Below are 15,794 nucleotides of genomic sequence, written 5' to 3' on the forward strand. Positions count from 1 at the left end.
AGCCAAATAAGACTGCCAAGTAGCACACAGTGCAGCCAAGCAAGAGAGACTGCTGAGAAGCACAGCATGGAGACATCAACAGTCTAAGGGAGCAGCCAACACCTTAGCTTTGATTTAGTGGGAGTCATCTGGACTTGGAGTGGTTGACACAGAACCAGTACTCATATCTTCCCAGTACCCACAGGTCTCAGAACATAACCTATACTTCTCTATACAGAAATCTAGGTGCTATAGTTAAATCCCAGTGCTTTTTCCAATCTGTTGTGGGAAGTGTATTGTCATCCATAATGTGCAGTTTAGATTGTTCAGAAATCCTGAATAATGGACAACCTACTTAAAGGCACACTCTTTCCTGAAGCTCTATCTCCTCTGTTTTGTCTATTTTACTACTGCAGAAATATTAAAATTACAATTTCCTACTTGAAACACAATGAGTGTAGATTAAGGAAATACTGTCACCTCAGCATTCAATCAAGCTGAAAGATATTCTTTAACAGAAAACCTGGATCCAGAATATCAGCCAAGCAGAGCTTCCATTTTAATGTGATCTTTCCCTTTCCTCTTCTCAAGTCCATCTACCTCCTGGCTTCAAAGAGCTCTTGCTGGAGGCTTATCCTATTTCAAGTGGCAAATTATCTCTTTTCTAAAGCAAGTAGTACATGCAACTCACCTAAAAACTTTTAAAATAGTATGTTAGGCCTGATATTTAAGTCTGCTATTGGGCTCTGGCCAATTTGTCAAACTTTTCCTCAAATAACTAGAGCAGTAATCTAGTCCAGTTTTATTTAGCTATCAATAAGCTGATACAAATCTAGTATCAAATTCCTCTTACTTCCTGATTTTCTATTATACTCATCTTGTCCCCTCCTAAAAATCAGGAAGAAATTGCCTGTGAAACACTATTCCTACAGAAGGATGCTGTATCCTAGCTGCCTGAGATAGTACTGATGTATTCTGGGTTCATGGACTGAAGTTTCTCTTCCAAATACTAAGCAGTATTTGGAAGACAAACTCTGGAAGCAGTAATACTAATACCTTTTGAATGACAGCAGTATTCAATGAAACAGGTAATATCATAGAATCAAAGCATCGTTTAGACTGGAAAAGACCTCTATGATCATGATGATACTATTAAACAGAAGAGCCAACTATTATATACCTGGGATGGTCTATTCATCAGATCAGTTCAAGACTGATCAGCAATATCTTATCTCCTATGTTTTCCTTCCCAGAAAAAAACCCAGCTCCTGAGAAAAACAAAGCCTGTGGTATTTCTTCATAATTTTTCACCTTTTTTAATGTAGAATATCTACATGGTATCACATACATTTTAAAATTTCAATTTTGCACGTGAATTTCGTCCTTTTCTCCACTTCTTAGAAATAAACCCCACCACCAAAACAAATAAGGCTTCAGAGACTTAAAGAGATTTTATTCAAAGGCACCCCTAATCCTTAAACAGTACCATTTATCTACACTTCTCTTCCCTGCAGGAAGACATTGACTTTTTGTTCAAGAGAGCAGATATATTCCTCAAGAAAGAGAAGTTAGAAATATCTAGAACAGAAACCTGACTGATTTCATCTTACCCTTGGTCACAGAATCCTTTCTTCAAAAATGAAAATCCACATTATTCCTCAAATATGAAGTATTCTTCCCTTTCAGGCAATTCAGGAGGACAGAATAAAAGCTTCCAAGCTAACGCAAGTTCTCCCATCTTCTACTCAATTCTTGCTGCTTTTAGGCCCTCACTGCACTGGGCTCAGGTAATGAGTTCAGCATGTTTCTGAACATCGGCTTCTTTCACACTTCTGCAATATATTCTGTCCTATCACCATGGCATGACAAGACTCATTCTTTGAAAACATGGAGTCTAGTCAATTAGCATCCTGCATTTCACCCTCCAGGTTTTCACAGGAATTAGCAAAATGGCTATTGTCAAAAGGTCTCACAAGAAGTAAAGAATTTATTTATATGTGTCATCTTTGCTCAAACTCGTGAAGCTGACTGCTAAACTATAGAATCCTTCAGCTGCTAAAGAAATAAATGCTTTTGCCTTTTCAGTTTCTATATATGGGGTTTTTTTTACGGTGTCTCCTTGGGAAAGTCTTGGAGATCATTCCGAAAGCTGCATTGTAAACACAGGGTATGCTGATGCATTATAAATTAAACCCAGAACACTTGTCACGGTTCTGACTAATGTAGTAGAAACTCTAAAATCAAAGTCAGGCATTCCCAATTAAGTATCTTTGTGCAAGGCATAAAAGAACAAGGGCAACCAGCCTGTAGGAAAAGATACCTAGAACTGAAATCTCTATGCTTCAGAGAAAGTCTGTCGGCTCCTGCAACTAACCACACAAGTTTTCCTGAATCCCATCTTCCTCTTCATTTACTGCTTAGGAGGGACAACTGCTTAAATAGCAACCTTCTGTAAATAGATTATTCTATCCCTCTCTCATTCATGCCCTGCAGACTTGTTTACCACCTTTCCATCTGCTCCTGGGCAGCTTCTATGTTTCTAACTAAGCTGACTCTGCTAAGATACTCAACATTTTTTCCAAATGGAATTCTAACTTCATTCATATACTAATATTCCTCCTCCACCAGCTTTTGCTATTCCCTCATTTAGAAATTATTTCAGAAATGCCTTGTAAACATTCCAAACCCTAATAAAAATCCTGATTTGCTAATGTTTGTTTCTTATATGTTATTTGTTATTTTTAAAGTCTAAACAGAATACAGTTAAGGGCATTAAAACCATGTTGAGAATGAAGTCGAGTCCTTCAAATTCTATTCTGTTCTTTCATTACCACACTGGGTCATTTTGCAGTACAAATGTACAGGCTTTAAATATCTTATAATTTATTTGAAGACCATTTTCCACTCACATCTATCCTAAATATTAATGTCTTAAGAAGCTAATAGAAATCTGATATCCATAGTAATACTCTAATCTCCATTTTTCTAGTTCACAGTCATTACTGGAATCTCAAGAAAAGCTTATCTTCACATACTTTCTACTTCACCATCATATTCTACCTAGTCTCTACTCAAATCTCCTCCACCACATGTCCTCATTTCTCTAACTACTAAGGTCCAGATTCTCAAATATATCTCAACACAGTAACTAGAGCCATTAATTTAAAAATAAAAGGTTGTTCCTAATCTCGAAAGCAAGCAGATATATACAGGGAGACAAATAGAAAGAGGCATGATTTTACAGTAAGCAGATTTTTACACAAAGTGAAGGATGTGAAGAAGTGGTTTTAAGTAGATTTTCTAAGGAATGAATACTCGTGTAACACATACTATTAGGAAAATACCTTCATGCAGGTATAAATGTTTTGAGCAATTCTTAGGGCATTTATTTCAGTAATTTTTAGAGGGCACAGCTGTAGTTAAGTATTGCAGCAATATTAGAGTATGACAAGCTTTCTGTGCATTTTCAAAAATATATTAATTATGCAGAGCTCTAACTCTATCTTTGTAACAGAGCTTAGACAGCTTTTCACTCAGCAGATTACAGGACATGTTGCAACCAGCAGCTTTGGAATGTGACTTTCCATGATGGATCGATGAGGTAGATTTGGATGACAGAATGTCTAAATGGCTCCAGAATGGAAAAAAAATATATAAATAAAACTACAAATAAAATATATATATATATATATATATATATTTCAAACTCACTTTCTGCAACAGGTAACAAGTAATGACATTGAAGTTACTAAGAAGTAAATAAAGTTTCCTCCCACCCATTAGTCAGGTTTTTTTAATACAGTTACCTCCCTTCTGCCACCCCCATATACTGATAACAAGTTACTATATAAATAGAAAGTAATTAATATTTCCAATTCCTCAGGTATGTTTCTCTCTTTTTCAGAAGTCAGTCTGCAAAACAGATAACAATGACACTAGTGATTTTTGTATATTTGCCCCTTCCAGAGTCTCTTTTCCTGCCCACTGCAACTGATTTTAATGACAAAAAATGTAAGCAACTTCACCTAAACATTCACCTAAAATTAAGCATATATAGATACCTGATCTTCCCTGCTTTAAGCTAACCTCTGCCTCTGAACAGTTTAACTTCAAAGAGACTGCTCTTCTTTTTAAGACTAGGAATTCACAAAGAATGTTGGAAGGCTGAGGCGTACATTTGTATAGACATTCAAATGGTATTGACAGTGTTAAATAAAATAAAGAGAACCAAAGTTAATTTTGCATCATAATCTTGTTATTATGGCTTACAAAAGCAAAAGAATTTCCTAAGAATCAAGAAACTGCTACTTGAATTTTTTATACTATAGAAAGAAATAACTAGAACTGAGACATGCATGCGTGAAGTTGCTGCAGTAGCTGCCCTCATGTAATAATGCTGACAATCAACAACAAATTTGACAGACACCAAGTGGCAGAGACTTACTAAGCTTCGACTGAAAAGGCAAAAGTCTAACTCTTACATTTTAGGCCATTCATTCCAGTTTATGGTCAAACCTGTACCATTAAGATCAGGTGTAAGTATATACAAACTGGCTGCACAGAAACCAAGAAAAAAAATCCCTACCTTTACTCCATTAATTTAGCTTTTTTTTTTTTACACTGATCTTTCTTTGTGCTTCGAGACAATTAAATTTGCAAGTGTTACTTTGACAGTAAACACTTGAAAGCATAAAATATTTTTAAAACTTCAGTAGTGGAAGAGTGTTTTTGTCAAATGTAAAACACTACTTCCCATGTAATTAGAGAATTGTTAAGCGTTTCTACACACAAAATGCACAACTCTTAATATATTCCTCCATATATTTGCAGACTAGTTACAATGTTTTCAGACTTTTCTTCTATCAGGCAATTTTTCAACTAACAACATTTTCTTCGAGATTTGATACATAAACAAAACTTCCTTATTAAAATTGCATTTGTCTTTTTATTGACTATCATACCTACTCCACAAGCTCTTTCTTCAGCACTTTTTACAACAGGAGCTTTTAGGTTCTGCCAAACAATATTCCAGAACAAAGAAAAATGCTTTTCCAACTTCACTATAAACCTAGCACAAACAATTGTCCCATTACTGTTGCTGGTTTTTGAGGTCAAGTACCAGTAGGCCACAACTTACTTTAAAAAAAAAAAAAAAATTCATTTCTGTATAAACACAGCAGGGACATTATTTAAAGCAAACAGGAAATAATCAGGGGCACTGTATATACTAAGTAATATTGCAAATGCTGTGACCAGTTAGATCTTGCAAACTGTATTCTACACAGAAGCAAGCAGCTCATGTAATGGCACCACTCCTGATTCTTAACAGTTTAAGACCAACTACGAAAAGTAAAAAATATTTCCTACTACCTGTTCTTGTAATGCAAGTACAAGTTGCTAGCAATTAAATTAAATCACTACCAGGAAAAGCAGTCTTTGGGTTCTGACACAGATCAGCTCACTCTCCCTCAGTCATCAGTACTCTATTAAGCTATTCATATAATAAAAACTATCAGATTAAACTACGTTTAGCTTGCCGTGTCACATGAATATGCCCTCCCTAATCACCATACAAAGCCATCTTGTGAGCAACTAGTCTTTATTTTTACATTGACGCAGTTCGTGATTAAATACATCTTCAACAATTTGCTATCCAAAATTATTTTTACTCATTACTATTACTTCTGTCATATCCTAGAGTGTTAACAGTCCATTTCAGTGCCTCCACAAATAATGCAACTGAATAATTATGACAGCGCAAACAATGGTCTGTATGAGAAAACATAACATAGATCCATCTGCATATAGCAGAGTAGCAATGCAATTTTTACACATCCTACGTATATTTGAATTCTAACTTTCAGACAGCTCTGATTTGTGTTTTCATATTCCTAGCTGTTTTACAGCGTGAATCATTTACTTGGAAATCATCCATTCAGTGCATTTCTAGCAATTCTGTCTCTCAATAAAAGCTGATTCAATTAGAATAGACTCACAAGACCCATATGGTTTTATCAGTCACTGTAAAAATGTGCAGAAAACTACCCCTTGAGGCAGTGTCCCTATTTAATCATTCCCTTAAAGGGAATGCCCTATTTTCCAGATGACATTTAACAGATGAGGCCAGCAAGTCTCCTGAAGACAACTGGTACAGTGCACAACAGCCTGCTCGAAGAAATATCTGTGTTAGGGCCTTTAGAAAGACAAAGTTCATCTTCATGGAGCGTTTTCAAAGCAGACTTCAAATGTTACTTCTCCAACAACCAGTTTAAAGGCTCCAACCTCTTGCCTATTATTAGAATCCTTCCCCATATGCCACAGGCTGTGGTGCACCAATGCTCAGCATGACAGCTATATTGAAAATACCCTGCCTGAGAAACATAAGAGTATCAACTAAATTATGTTTCCTAGATGAAGATGTGCTTCATATGAGCAGGGGTCAGGAAGCTCAATTTCCTCTAACAACATCCCCTGAGGAGGCAGTATTTGGGAGTCTACAGAGAAAAGAGTGGTTACAGTCTCCTAGACCGCTAGATCCCTGAGATTCATGGGGGAGTGACCTCTCCAACAGCCAATCCCACAAAGGATTGGATCCTCCAGGCTGCTCCTCTGTCCCCTTCCTGCAGAAACTGTGAAGTCTTTTGCACCTATGCAAAAGAAACGTGCAAAATAAGAGGTTCACACTAATACAGCAGTGCAGTCAATGTTGCACTAAACAGGGCCAATACTTGGTACAGCTGGTTTTGTGATCAGACTGAAAGGAACTTGCTTCTGACCTCTTATCTCTTCTTAACTGCAGGTGTCATCTTCCCAAAAGGCTACAGCAACCTAGAAACTTCTTCCATTCAGAGCTAGCCCCACAAAGATATCCACCTTGAGTAGGGGAAAAGGGTACACACTTTCCCTAAAAAAACCAAGTCTCCATAATGTTCTTCATTAAGATGTATATTAATCTAAAAAGATGCCACAGAATGAGTCCTCACCGTCTCTTTTTTCCTCCTCACTCAATTACAAAATTTCTAGTGCATGACCCTACTCACAGATTTCAGTGATAGCCATAACGAACAACTTTCCTTTCACTGCATGTGCCAAACCAACTTTTTCAGCTTTTTGAGTTAGGAACCCTATTTCCATAATGAATTTTCAAACCACCACCCATTCACGTTTTTTTTTTTTTTACCAGGCACTGTCATATGAGCTGTACAGTACAGAGAAAGTATATTCAAGCATTATGGAGAAGTTTAAAGACAGGTCCCTAATCTTCAGTAAGTTAGAAAGGAAAAATTTTCAATTGCTTGTTTCCTCCACACCCCTCAACTCCTAAGAAAACAAGAAAAAACTTGTAGCAGACATCAAGGTCATATCTTCTAGTCTTCAATATGACTTCTGATGGAAATTTTGCCAGCCAAAAGCCTACCAACAACATTCTGCAGCTGAACTCTCCAAGTTCAAGCCTGCTCTACATCAGCGTACCACATACCAGTGGAATGCACTTCAGAGAACAGACAATCCTCAGGATCTCTCTGTCCTACTTAAACCAGGAAAAGCTACTGCATAAAAGTGTAAAAATTGAACACTTAGTATTTTGTTCTAACTAGCCTACTTCAAAAGTCTCTTGTAGCTGACTGTATGATCCAAGAAGATATCATTTTATACTCTGAAGAAATTTCCTGCTAAGCATCCTCTCCTCACCCAACTTTCAAGATGGAAAGTACAGACATTTCTATCAAGTTTTAAACAGGAACAGGAGTACTGGGCTGTCACAACAATCAAGGAAAAATTAGTATAAAAAGTTATGGGGCAGAAAATGCAACTTCTCATCACCTTACAGGTGATACAATAGCTTTCTTTTTACCAGCTAGTCTTCTAACATATGTCATCTTATTTTAGGTGTTCATTCAAATCCCAGTAGCTTTTAGTCTAGGACAGAATTTTCCCTAGAACAGATGCACAGAATGAGAAGACCACTAGTGGCACTAAAAACAAAAATGACATTTCCACCAAAAAAAAACAAAAGGCAAAAAGCAAAGCTACATGTATCAAAACACACACTACTTCTGCCCCAAAGGAAAGTACTTAATCATGAAAAATGAAAGAAAGAAGTATATCCATTATCAAACATGGAAAGAAAGCAAATAATGGCTGGCATAAAGTCGTCTTTGCTTCAGTACCCACACAGAAGTTTAATTCCATATAACCAAATCAAACAAGGTAGTATGAGTTCAAGTTAAAATAAGAAACAAGTCACTTATTGTTATTTAAGGCAGTCAACAGCCTCTAACAAAATTCACGCTCAGAAAAAAATGTTTAGAGAACATTTCACAGGAAGGTGAAAGAAGTCATCGAGTACTGCAGAAGAAAAAAAAAGTGAAATCACAAGACAGGCAAATAAAAATTCAGCCTAACTCAAATTTCTGAAAGATACTAGAATGAAATTATTTAAGAATTGGGAGCATTAAAGGGTAAAGCCAATTGACTTGACAGTCTAATTTTTTTCCTTAATGGACTAATAGGAGAAAAGAAATACATGTTGCCAGTCTTGACTTGCAACACAGTCAAAAATATATTTTCCCACTTAAGCTAAACTATCATGAGGACAACGTTTTGCAGAATGAGGTTCAAAATTTGAGTTTGCTTGTTTTATAGTTCTCAACAACCAGCTGTAGATATATTTACATGTATCTACGGGATAGCTTTTATAGTGAGGTTCTATAGGTATACTATTTAATATTTTTAATTATACTTTAGACAAAGGTACAAGGAATAGAACAAGAATCAAGCTGAAAGGTGGTGAGAAGATCTGACAAGACCATTTTGAAAGTGACTCAAAATGAAAATTAAGAATTCAAAAAAAACAGCACAAAGCACAGCAGGCCTCACGATTACATTAAATAAAAGGGCCTACTCAAGTAACAGCAAGACACAAACGGACACCAGACTGTAATGGATTGAATTTTTTTCAAAAGCTTCTTAGCGTAACAAATTAAAGTACCTGTCAGGTTCAAAATTACAAAGATTTAACCTTAAAAAAAAAAAATCAACAACCCTCCCCCTACCCCTTTCTAAGATATAGACTTGATTTTCTTTTGATTGCCTACCCATTGCATTTTCTATCGCCCATACAAGCTACACCCATGAGGAGCATCTAACAGAGCCAACCCAATCAATAAAAATGAATTCATTGTTTTATAACATCATTGAAAGTGATGTGTGCAGAATTCTTAAGTTTCACTATATTTCTGCAGGGAAACCAATTCCTAAATAAATTCCTAAACAATTTCAAAGGTTACTTTTAAAACCTCTTGTTAAAAAATAAGACTGGAAGTCCAGAATTACTAGATTATTCAACAACTATCTACAGAGCAAAAGAGAACTATTTATTCTTGCTCCTCTTCATAATTTAATATTAGCACTAAGCCACAAAATTTATAATATATAATCCATATTTTACCAAGGTCTATATAACTTTTCCACTCACTTCATTCCTGCAAATATTTCCTTCTTTAAACTACCACAAGTAACAAACAGCTCTTGAGCCTGTTCAGCTTGATTCAGTCAGGTATTTGTAAAATCAGCATGACAGGCAGTTCTTCCTCTTTTTCTCCTTCCCAACCTTCCCCCGACACACATGCGCATGTGCACACACAGAGGCTGCATTCTGGAAGGCAGAAGAGTCCTTAACAAGCTGTTGTGAAACAGACATGTTAAACCAGATATACAAGAGAAGTACCAACTCTCTGTCCTCAACAGTACTGCATTTCAACAGAAATACAAATACCAGATTTGATTAAATGTAACCGATTTGTGCTTATAAACATCCAGATGGTACATGACTAAACACATTGCACATGTTTTCCGAAGAAAAATGACCTTGATATCCAAGTTAAAAAATTAAACATTTTATTTATGCATCTCAAAGCATAAAACAACTCATGACAGTTCCAAGCAGAGACCTGAATCTCATATTTACGAGATCATCAGATATGATTACAAAATACATGCACATACTAGACCACCAAACTCTCAGGCAGTCAAGGAACACAAACCAAATACCAAGGAAATAGACAAAGATTGCATTCCTGATCTTTATAGCTCACGCTCTTCTGTCTGGTGGGATTTAAATTTGGCTATTCATACCTTAGCCTATAAGAAAAGGAACAATTCAGTGAGGAAGATCAATAGCTCATAGGACATGGAAGCCATGCCCTCATTCAGCTGGTTATATATATCCCTACTTCAGTAGTAAAGGATGTTAAGAAGTATAGATCCCAAACCCACAAAAATTCATCCTGACTTAACATGACTTCCTCATTCTGCCTACAAATTTCAGGGGTTATTTTATAAATGATATTGCATATAGGAGCTCACTCAATGCATGTATCAAATAGGAGACCCTTGAATAACTACCCTAAATCCAAGCAAAAAAAAAAAGAAAAACCCATAAAACTTCCCAGAAGACATTTGTACCTGTCTCCTTATTCTCCCTCCTTTCCCCAAGTCAAAGGAAAAAAAAGCTTGAATAGTGAGAACTAAGATTCATAGGCAAGATTAAGTTTTTACTGAATTCAAAGCAAGTAACGAAAGTAGTTCTAAAAAATAAAATAAAACCATAACCATCATAAAATACACTTCTGTACAATAAATCTTCCCCTATTATTAGCTAAGAGAATACTATTAGTGAAAACATCCTTTGGGATTTGGCCCTTTTTCCTAATTTAAAAATCACAGAATGTTATCAAGTCTGAAAAGGGGAAATAGATCGCATGTCTGTGCACCCTTTTTTCCCTTTGTTTACGCAGTGTAGTAGCATACCAAACATTTCAAAGTTTAAAAAGCCAGTATTTGCAGTTCCTCCTGTAGCTCTCACTACACTGCCCTGGATGCTCATCATTCACACTGAAAGGAGAAGTGGTTTGTCATGGCATGGAAAAAAGAGTAGGATCCTGCAACTAGAGATCAGACCACATGCAGAAAAACCACATGAAGAAAAGTGACAGGTAATTTTAAATCTGAATGCTATTGCTAACTGAATAGCAAGAGCATTAGTAACACTTCTGAGGAAGTTGAAGCAGAGAGGTGACAACAGGGCAGTAATGCAGCCTCACAGAAGGCAGCAAAGAGTAGGAAACATGCATTTCTTTAGAGGGAATGCCAATCCTCTTGTGTACTTCTTCCCAGCAACACAAACTCTTAATCTTCAGCTTTACAACACGTCTGAATTACAGTGACTAATGGTGTTAGCTGGCAAGGAAAGCAAAATCCAAACATCTATTGGAGGACAGTCAAACTGGGAGCAAACACTTGCTGCAATAAGGTCTGTCCAATGATCCAGCCCAATTCTTGAAGGTCAATCAGTATTGGTACACTCCTGATTCAGACAGTGCCATGAAGAACAGAAGGAAATAAAGAAAAGAAATGGTAGCTTGCCAGTGGAGGCAACTTTCTTTTGACAAAGCCGTAATTGTGAGAGTCAGACCAAATTCAGCAAGCCCATTATAACTTCTCCAGGAGCCATACAATTCCCTTCCGTGCTTTCAGCACACCATCATTGCCACATTGCAAAAGCACCATGTTGCTTTTACATGATTCCAGTCTGGGCTTTTTCGGTGCTCTAGCAAAGACTTTTCTTTACAACATGAGTGACAGAGGGGGAATGATGATTTTCAAGTGATTTAGTCTCAGCAAAACTTAAACAATTTAATGGGGCAAGGAAATCAGACCACTTTTTTAGCCTAGGACTTTTCCCCTTGCCAAACTTCAATGGCTTTTGGAAACCACAAAGCTTCATCAAAAAAGTCACAATCTCTTTATAATGGAAACTATTAGGCAACCTAAATATAGTGTTCCTATAGTTCCTATAGAGGAAACTACCAGTTCCCTCTATAATGCAGTACATTAGGGTTCTATTCAGTATTCCTTACTTATGCTTCTAATGAACTTCAGCAGGATATTTGTCCAAGTAAGGAATAATTATTACAGCCCTATGTTCCTTAAATTTATATAACATCTTTCATCTAGAAAGATTTCAAAATGTTTTAAAGGTCACATGTAGAAAATTACTATACTCAGTGCAGTCTCCTATCAAGAGGAACACAGTAATTTCTTGGTACCCAAGCAACAAAACAGAACAATATAGGTTGGAAAGTAAATACTAAAGCCATGTCTACAGGGAGAGCTTAGATCCTCAGTGACATTACCAAATTAATGTCTGGCAACAATGGTAGAGTAAAAGGTACAGGGATTTCCATCTGGCAGATAGGATCTCAGTTTTACATCTGACTTGAGGCACATCTAACTGGCACCATGCTGAGGTACGTCTTTAGTATTAAACCAAAGAAAAAAGTGACACTTTGGGAATCAGTTATACCACTTCCTGCTGATCCAGGATTTCCCTTGGGACATCCCCCTCCAAGCACAGCTCAGTTTAACCATTCGACGCAATACTGCCATAGACAAAAACAATTTAACTCCATAATCTAATCTACTTTGAAAATGCAGTCTAGAAATAAAATATGATCAAGAAATCTTAAAAAATTTTTGCACTAATCTTAACAATTCTACCAGTTAAAATAATCCATGTCTAGCCTCTGGTACAAAAGATAACTCTTTCAGAGAGAAGAAATTATTCAACAGTGAAAACACCCACAAACACTACCCCTACGTGAAAATACTTATTTAAAGTTAAATGTGCATAACCAGTATTTTTTTAAAAAATGTTTTAGCCAACTTTGCACCTGATTTCCAGCAGCCTTCAAGCCCACTTAAGATTGCCTGCAAATCTGGTCACTTTTAGTGAAGTTTAACATGCAGAATCGGGTATTACACATTTCAACACAAAGAAAGATATTTCTCTGGGGAAAAAAGAAGCAGCATTTTACAGTGTCTCATAGACAAAGCTCGACTCAGTAAAAAAACCACGGTCAAAAATTTTAAGTAAGAACCACTGCACAGCGACAACCATGTTGAGGCATCAACTTAATCTAACATCAACCTTCAAAATGGAAGACTAAAATAAATAAATAATGCATTCTCAGTGGCATCAAAACATGGTAGTATTGTTATTCTGCCTCATGTTGATGGAAACCATTTTGTCCTATAGGCAAATGCTTTAACAAGGTAACAATTTGTTCACTTGGACCCCAGATCCTTAAAAAAAAGGACCAAAAAATCCACCCAACTGGCCTTTTGTTTCTCTTTGGCACCCTAATGATTCTCTCCATGGACACAAAGGTCTACTTACAAGTCATATATCAGAATTGGAGACAAAAGCTGCCTGGGCTAAAACCAACTTTTATCTGCCTCATGTCATATGTAAAACCTGTACTTTGCAAACATATGAAAATGCAACCCATCTAAACCTTACAGGAAAAAGAATCCCATAAACCTACTCAGGTACACATTATTACACAGTTTAAGTAGAAAAAGAAAAAAAATCAACCTATCAGCTACAGTTAGCATACTAGGTCACTGTCAAGGAGAAAGTGGAAATCAAAAAAAAAAAAAATAAAGACATTTTATTACAAAATTATTTAAAATATGAAATCATTAAGTAGGGAAACTAGAAGGCAATGAAAATACTTGTTTCTCAGGAGCTCTATTTTTGTTTGCTTGTTAAGTTTCAATGCTTTTATCCAGCTGAGTTTCCAAAACAACAAAACATAATTTTAAACTGACTTTGCTTATCAAACTGACTGGATGTTAAAGAGGCTTTTTTCATGCTGTTTTAAAGACTGCATTAATTCAGCAGTCTTATTTTGCTGAACATTACCAACCTGTACACATTTCTCTGTGATATGAACATAATGCCATTGTTATAACTGAGAACCATAATATATGTGACAGATGCAATTCCCTCTTGGCACATTTACCTCACTGATTTCCTTTGTTAAAAAAAAAATTAACTACTGTTCAAAACTAAAGTTATGAGCAGTCCTTCTAATATTCATTCTGTTTTTCAGAAATCAGGAAAACCAACTCCAGAAATCAAGAGTAATCATATTTCTCAAGTAATTGGACCCAACCTTGACGGGACAATTTCAAACATGTAACATTTGTTGCAAGTCATACTCTGAACTGCTTTGACTAATATCTACAATGTAATTGTGGCTTTTGATAGGATTGCAACTTGCTTGCCATGTAAACTTCTCTTGCTGATGGGATTAACCCATAGGTACGGTAAGGGTAGGAAGGGTTCTTGAGCAACATTCTCTTCCCGTTAGCATGCATGGCTACAAGTGCACTCCCGTTCGTTTGTAAAAAGCCTCCGTTCCCCAAGCACGCATGTTTAGGCCACCGGCAGGCACAGGAACCAGTTAATCCACCGCTGTACAGAGAAAAGATCCTCCTGGGAAGTCACAGTTACACAGGGAGGCAATTCCATACAGCGCAATTCAGCTAACAATTCCTCTCTAAACACTTAAGGGTTACAATCCACCCCTTACAGCCCCCGGAAACCCGCATGGTGATGCTCTGTGATGAAAAGCGAATTAAAATAATACTAATAATAATAAAACAAAGGGGTTATGTATGAGGCAAAGTTAAACTCACAGAAAATAAAATAATTTAAAATAAAAAAGTATTATAGAGTGAATGTCTTAGCAGGTACTCCCCAAAGGATGGGTCTTCTTCGTGAGAGGGGCACAGTCTCTCCAGGGTTAGGCTGAGCAGGCAATTATGCTCTTCCTGGTATTTATGATTTCTGTCGCTCCACACGCCAGCGCACGGCTGGGTCAGGCTCAGCGAGGAGCCCCGGGCCGGGGGAGGCTGTGTGTTCCCGCCCCCACCCGCCATAAACCAGCCCCGATTCCTGTCACGGCCGCCCTCCCTCACCCCCTGGGGATGCGCCGCGGCTCCCCTGGCCCCGATTCCTGTCACGGCCGCACAGCCGCTCCCCGCCGCCCCCGCTCCCCCTCCGCCGGCGACCCACCGTGTGGAGGTGCCCTTCCTCACGTCGCACATCAAGCACTTGAAGGCCTCGGCGCTGTTGCGGAAGGTGCAGACGCTGCAGTCCCAGTACCCCTCGTCCGAGGAGGGTTTCGGCTGCCGCTTCGGCCTGCGGAGACACACGCGCGCCAGGGGCAGCACCGGCCGCGACACCCCGCCGCCCCCGGGGCGCCCCCGCCGCCATCGCCGCCGGCCCCGCGCTCTCGAGGGCCCGGGGGAACGAGAAAGCGCCGCCGCTGCCCCTACCTGGTCGGGCTCTTCTTGTCTCCCATGCCGGCTCCAGACGCGTCCCCGGCCCGGCCCCGGCGCGGCCCTTTGTGCGTTTGTCAATAAGGAGGAGCGCGGGGGGTCTCCGGGCTCTAGCGGGGACCCGGGGAGGAGGAGCCGCCGCCGCAACCTCCAGCTGTCGGGGAAACTCCCGCTGCTGCCGCCGCCGCTGCCGCCGCCTCCTCGCTCACGTGTCCCCCCGCCGCCAACCAGCGGCGCCCGCAGGCCGCGGCGCCCGGCGGGCCGCGCACGGCGGCACCTTCGCTCCGCCGGCGGCTCGGGCGCTGCGAGCGGCGGCGGCGGCGGGGCCGGGGCAACGCGGGGGCTGCTGGGGGCGGCGGGCGGAGCGGGGGCGGTGCCGGCGCCGGGGGGCGGCCCCGGCGGGGAGGCGGTGCTGGGCAGAACGGGCGGACCGGGTACGGGTGACTGCAGGCGGCCTGCGCGACTCTTCCCTCAAAGCCGCCCCTCTGTTATCGCCCGGGTTTGCTCGCACTAGCGTCCGGATTGCCTTTTGCTTCTCCCCACAGAAATTGCTCCAGGCCGTGGTTTACAATAAGAAACAAACGGGAATAAACTGAGTACGAAGTTCTGCTTAGAAGTCCTGG

The 15,794-nt window shown here is 39.1% G+C and overlaps 1 protein-coding gene across 1 annotated transcript in view; it reads right to left on the reverse strand.

Moving 5' to 3' along the window:
* The window catches only part of YAF2 (YY1 associated factor 2), a 32,010-nt gene extending 16,505 nt beyond the window's left edge, over positions 1-15,505 (reverse strand). Inside the window, exons 1-2 of the mRNA XM_085043447.1 lie at positions 15,169-15,505; positions 14,906-15,031 (exon numbers count right to left, since the gene is read on the reverse strand). Coding sequence (XP_084899573.1) covers positions 14,906-15,031; positions 15,169-15,194 — 152 coding nt within the window. The 5' untranslated portion in view covers positions 15,195-15,505. The remainder of the gene's footprint in view (positions 1-14,905; positions 15,032-15,168) is intronic.
* Positions 15,506-15,794: the final 289 nt, after the last annotated feature.

Source organism: Lichenostomus cassidix, chromosome 1Aa (genome assembly GCF_008360975.1).
Source record: "Lichenostomus cassidix isolate B80296 chromosome 1Aa, HeHo_3.0, whole genome shotgun sequence".
NCBI lineage: Eukaryota > Metazoa > Chordata > Aves > Passeriformes > Meliphagidae > Lichenostomus > Lichenostomus cassidix.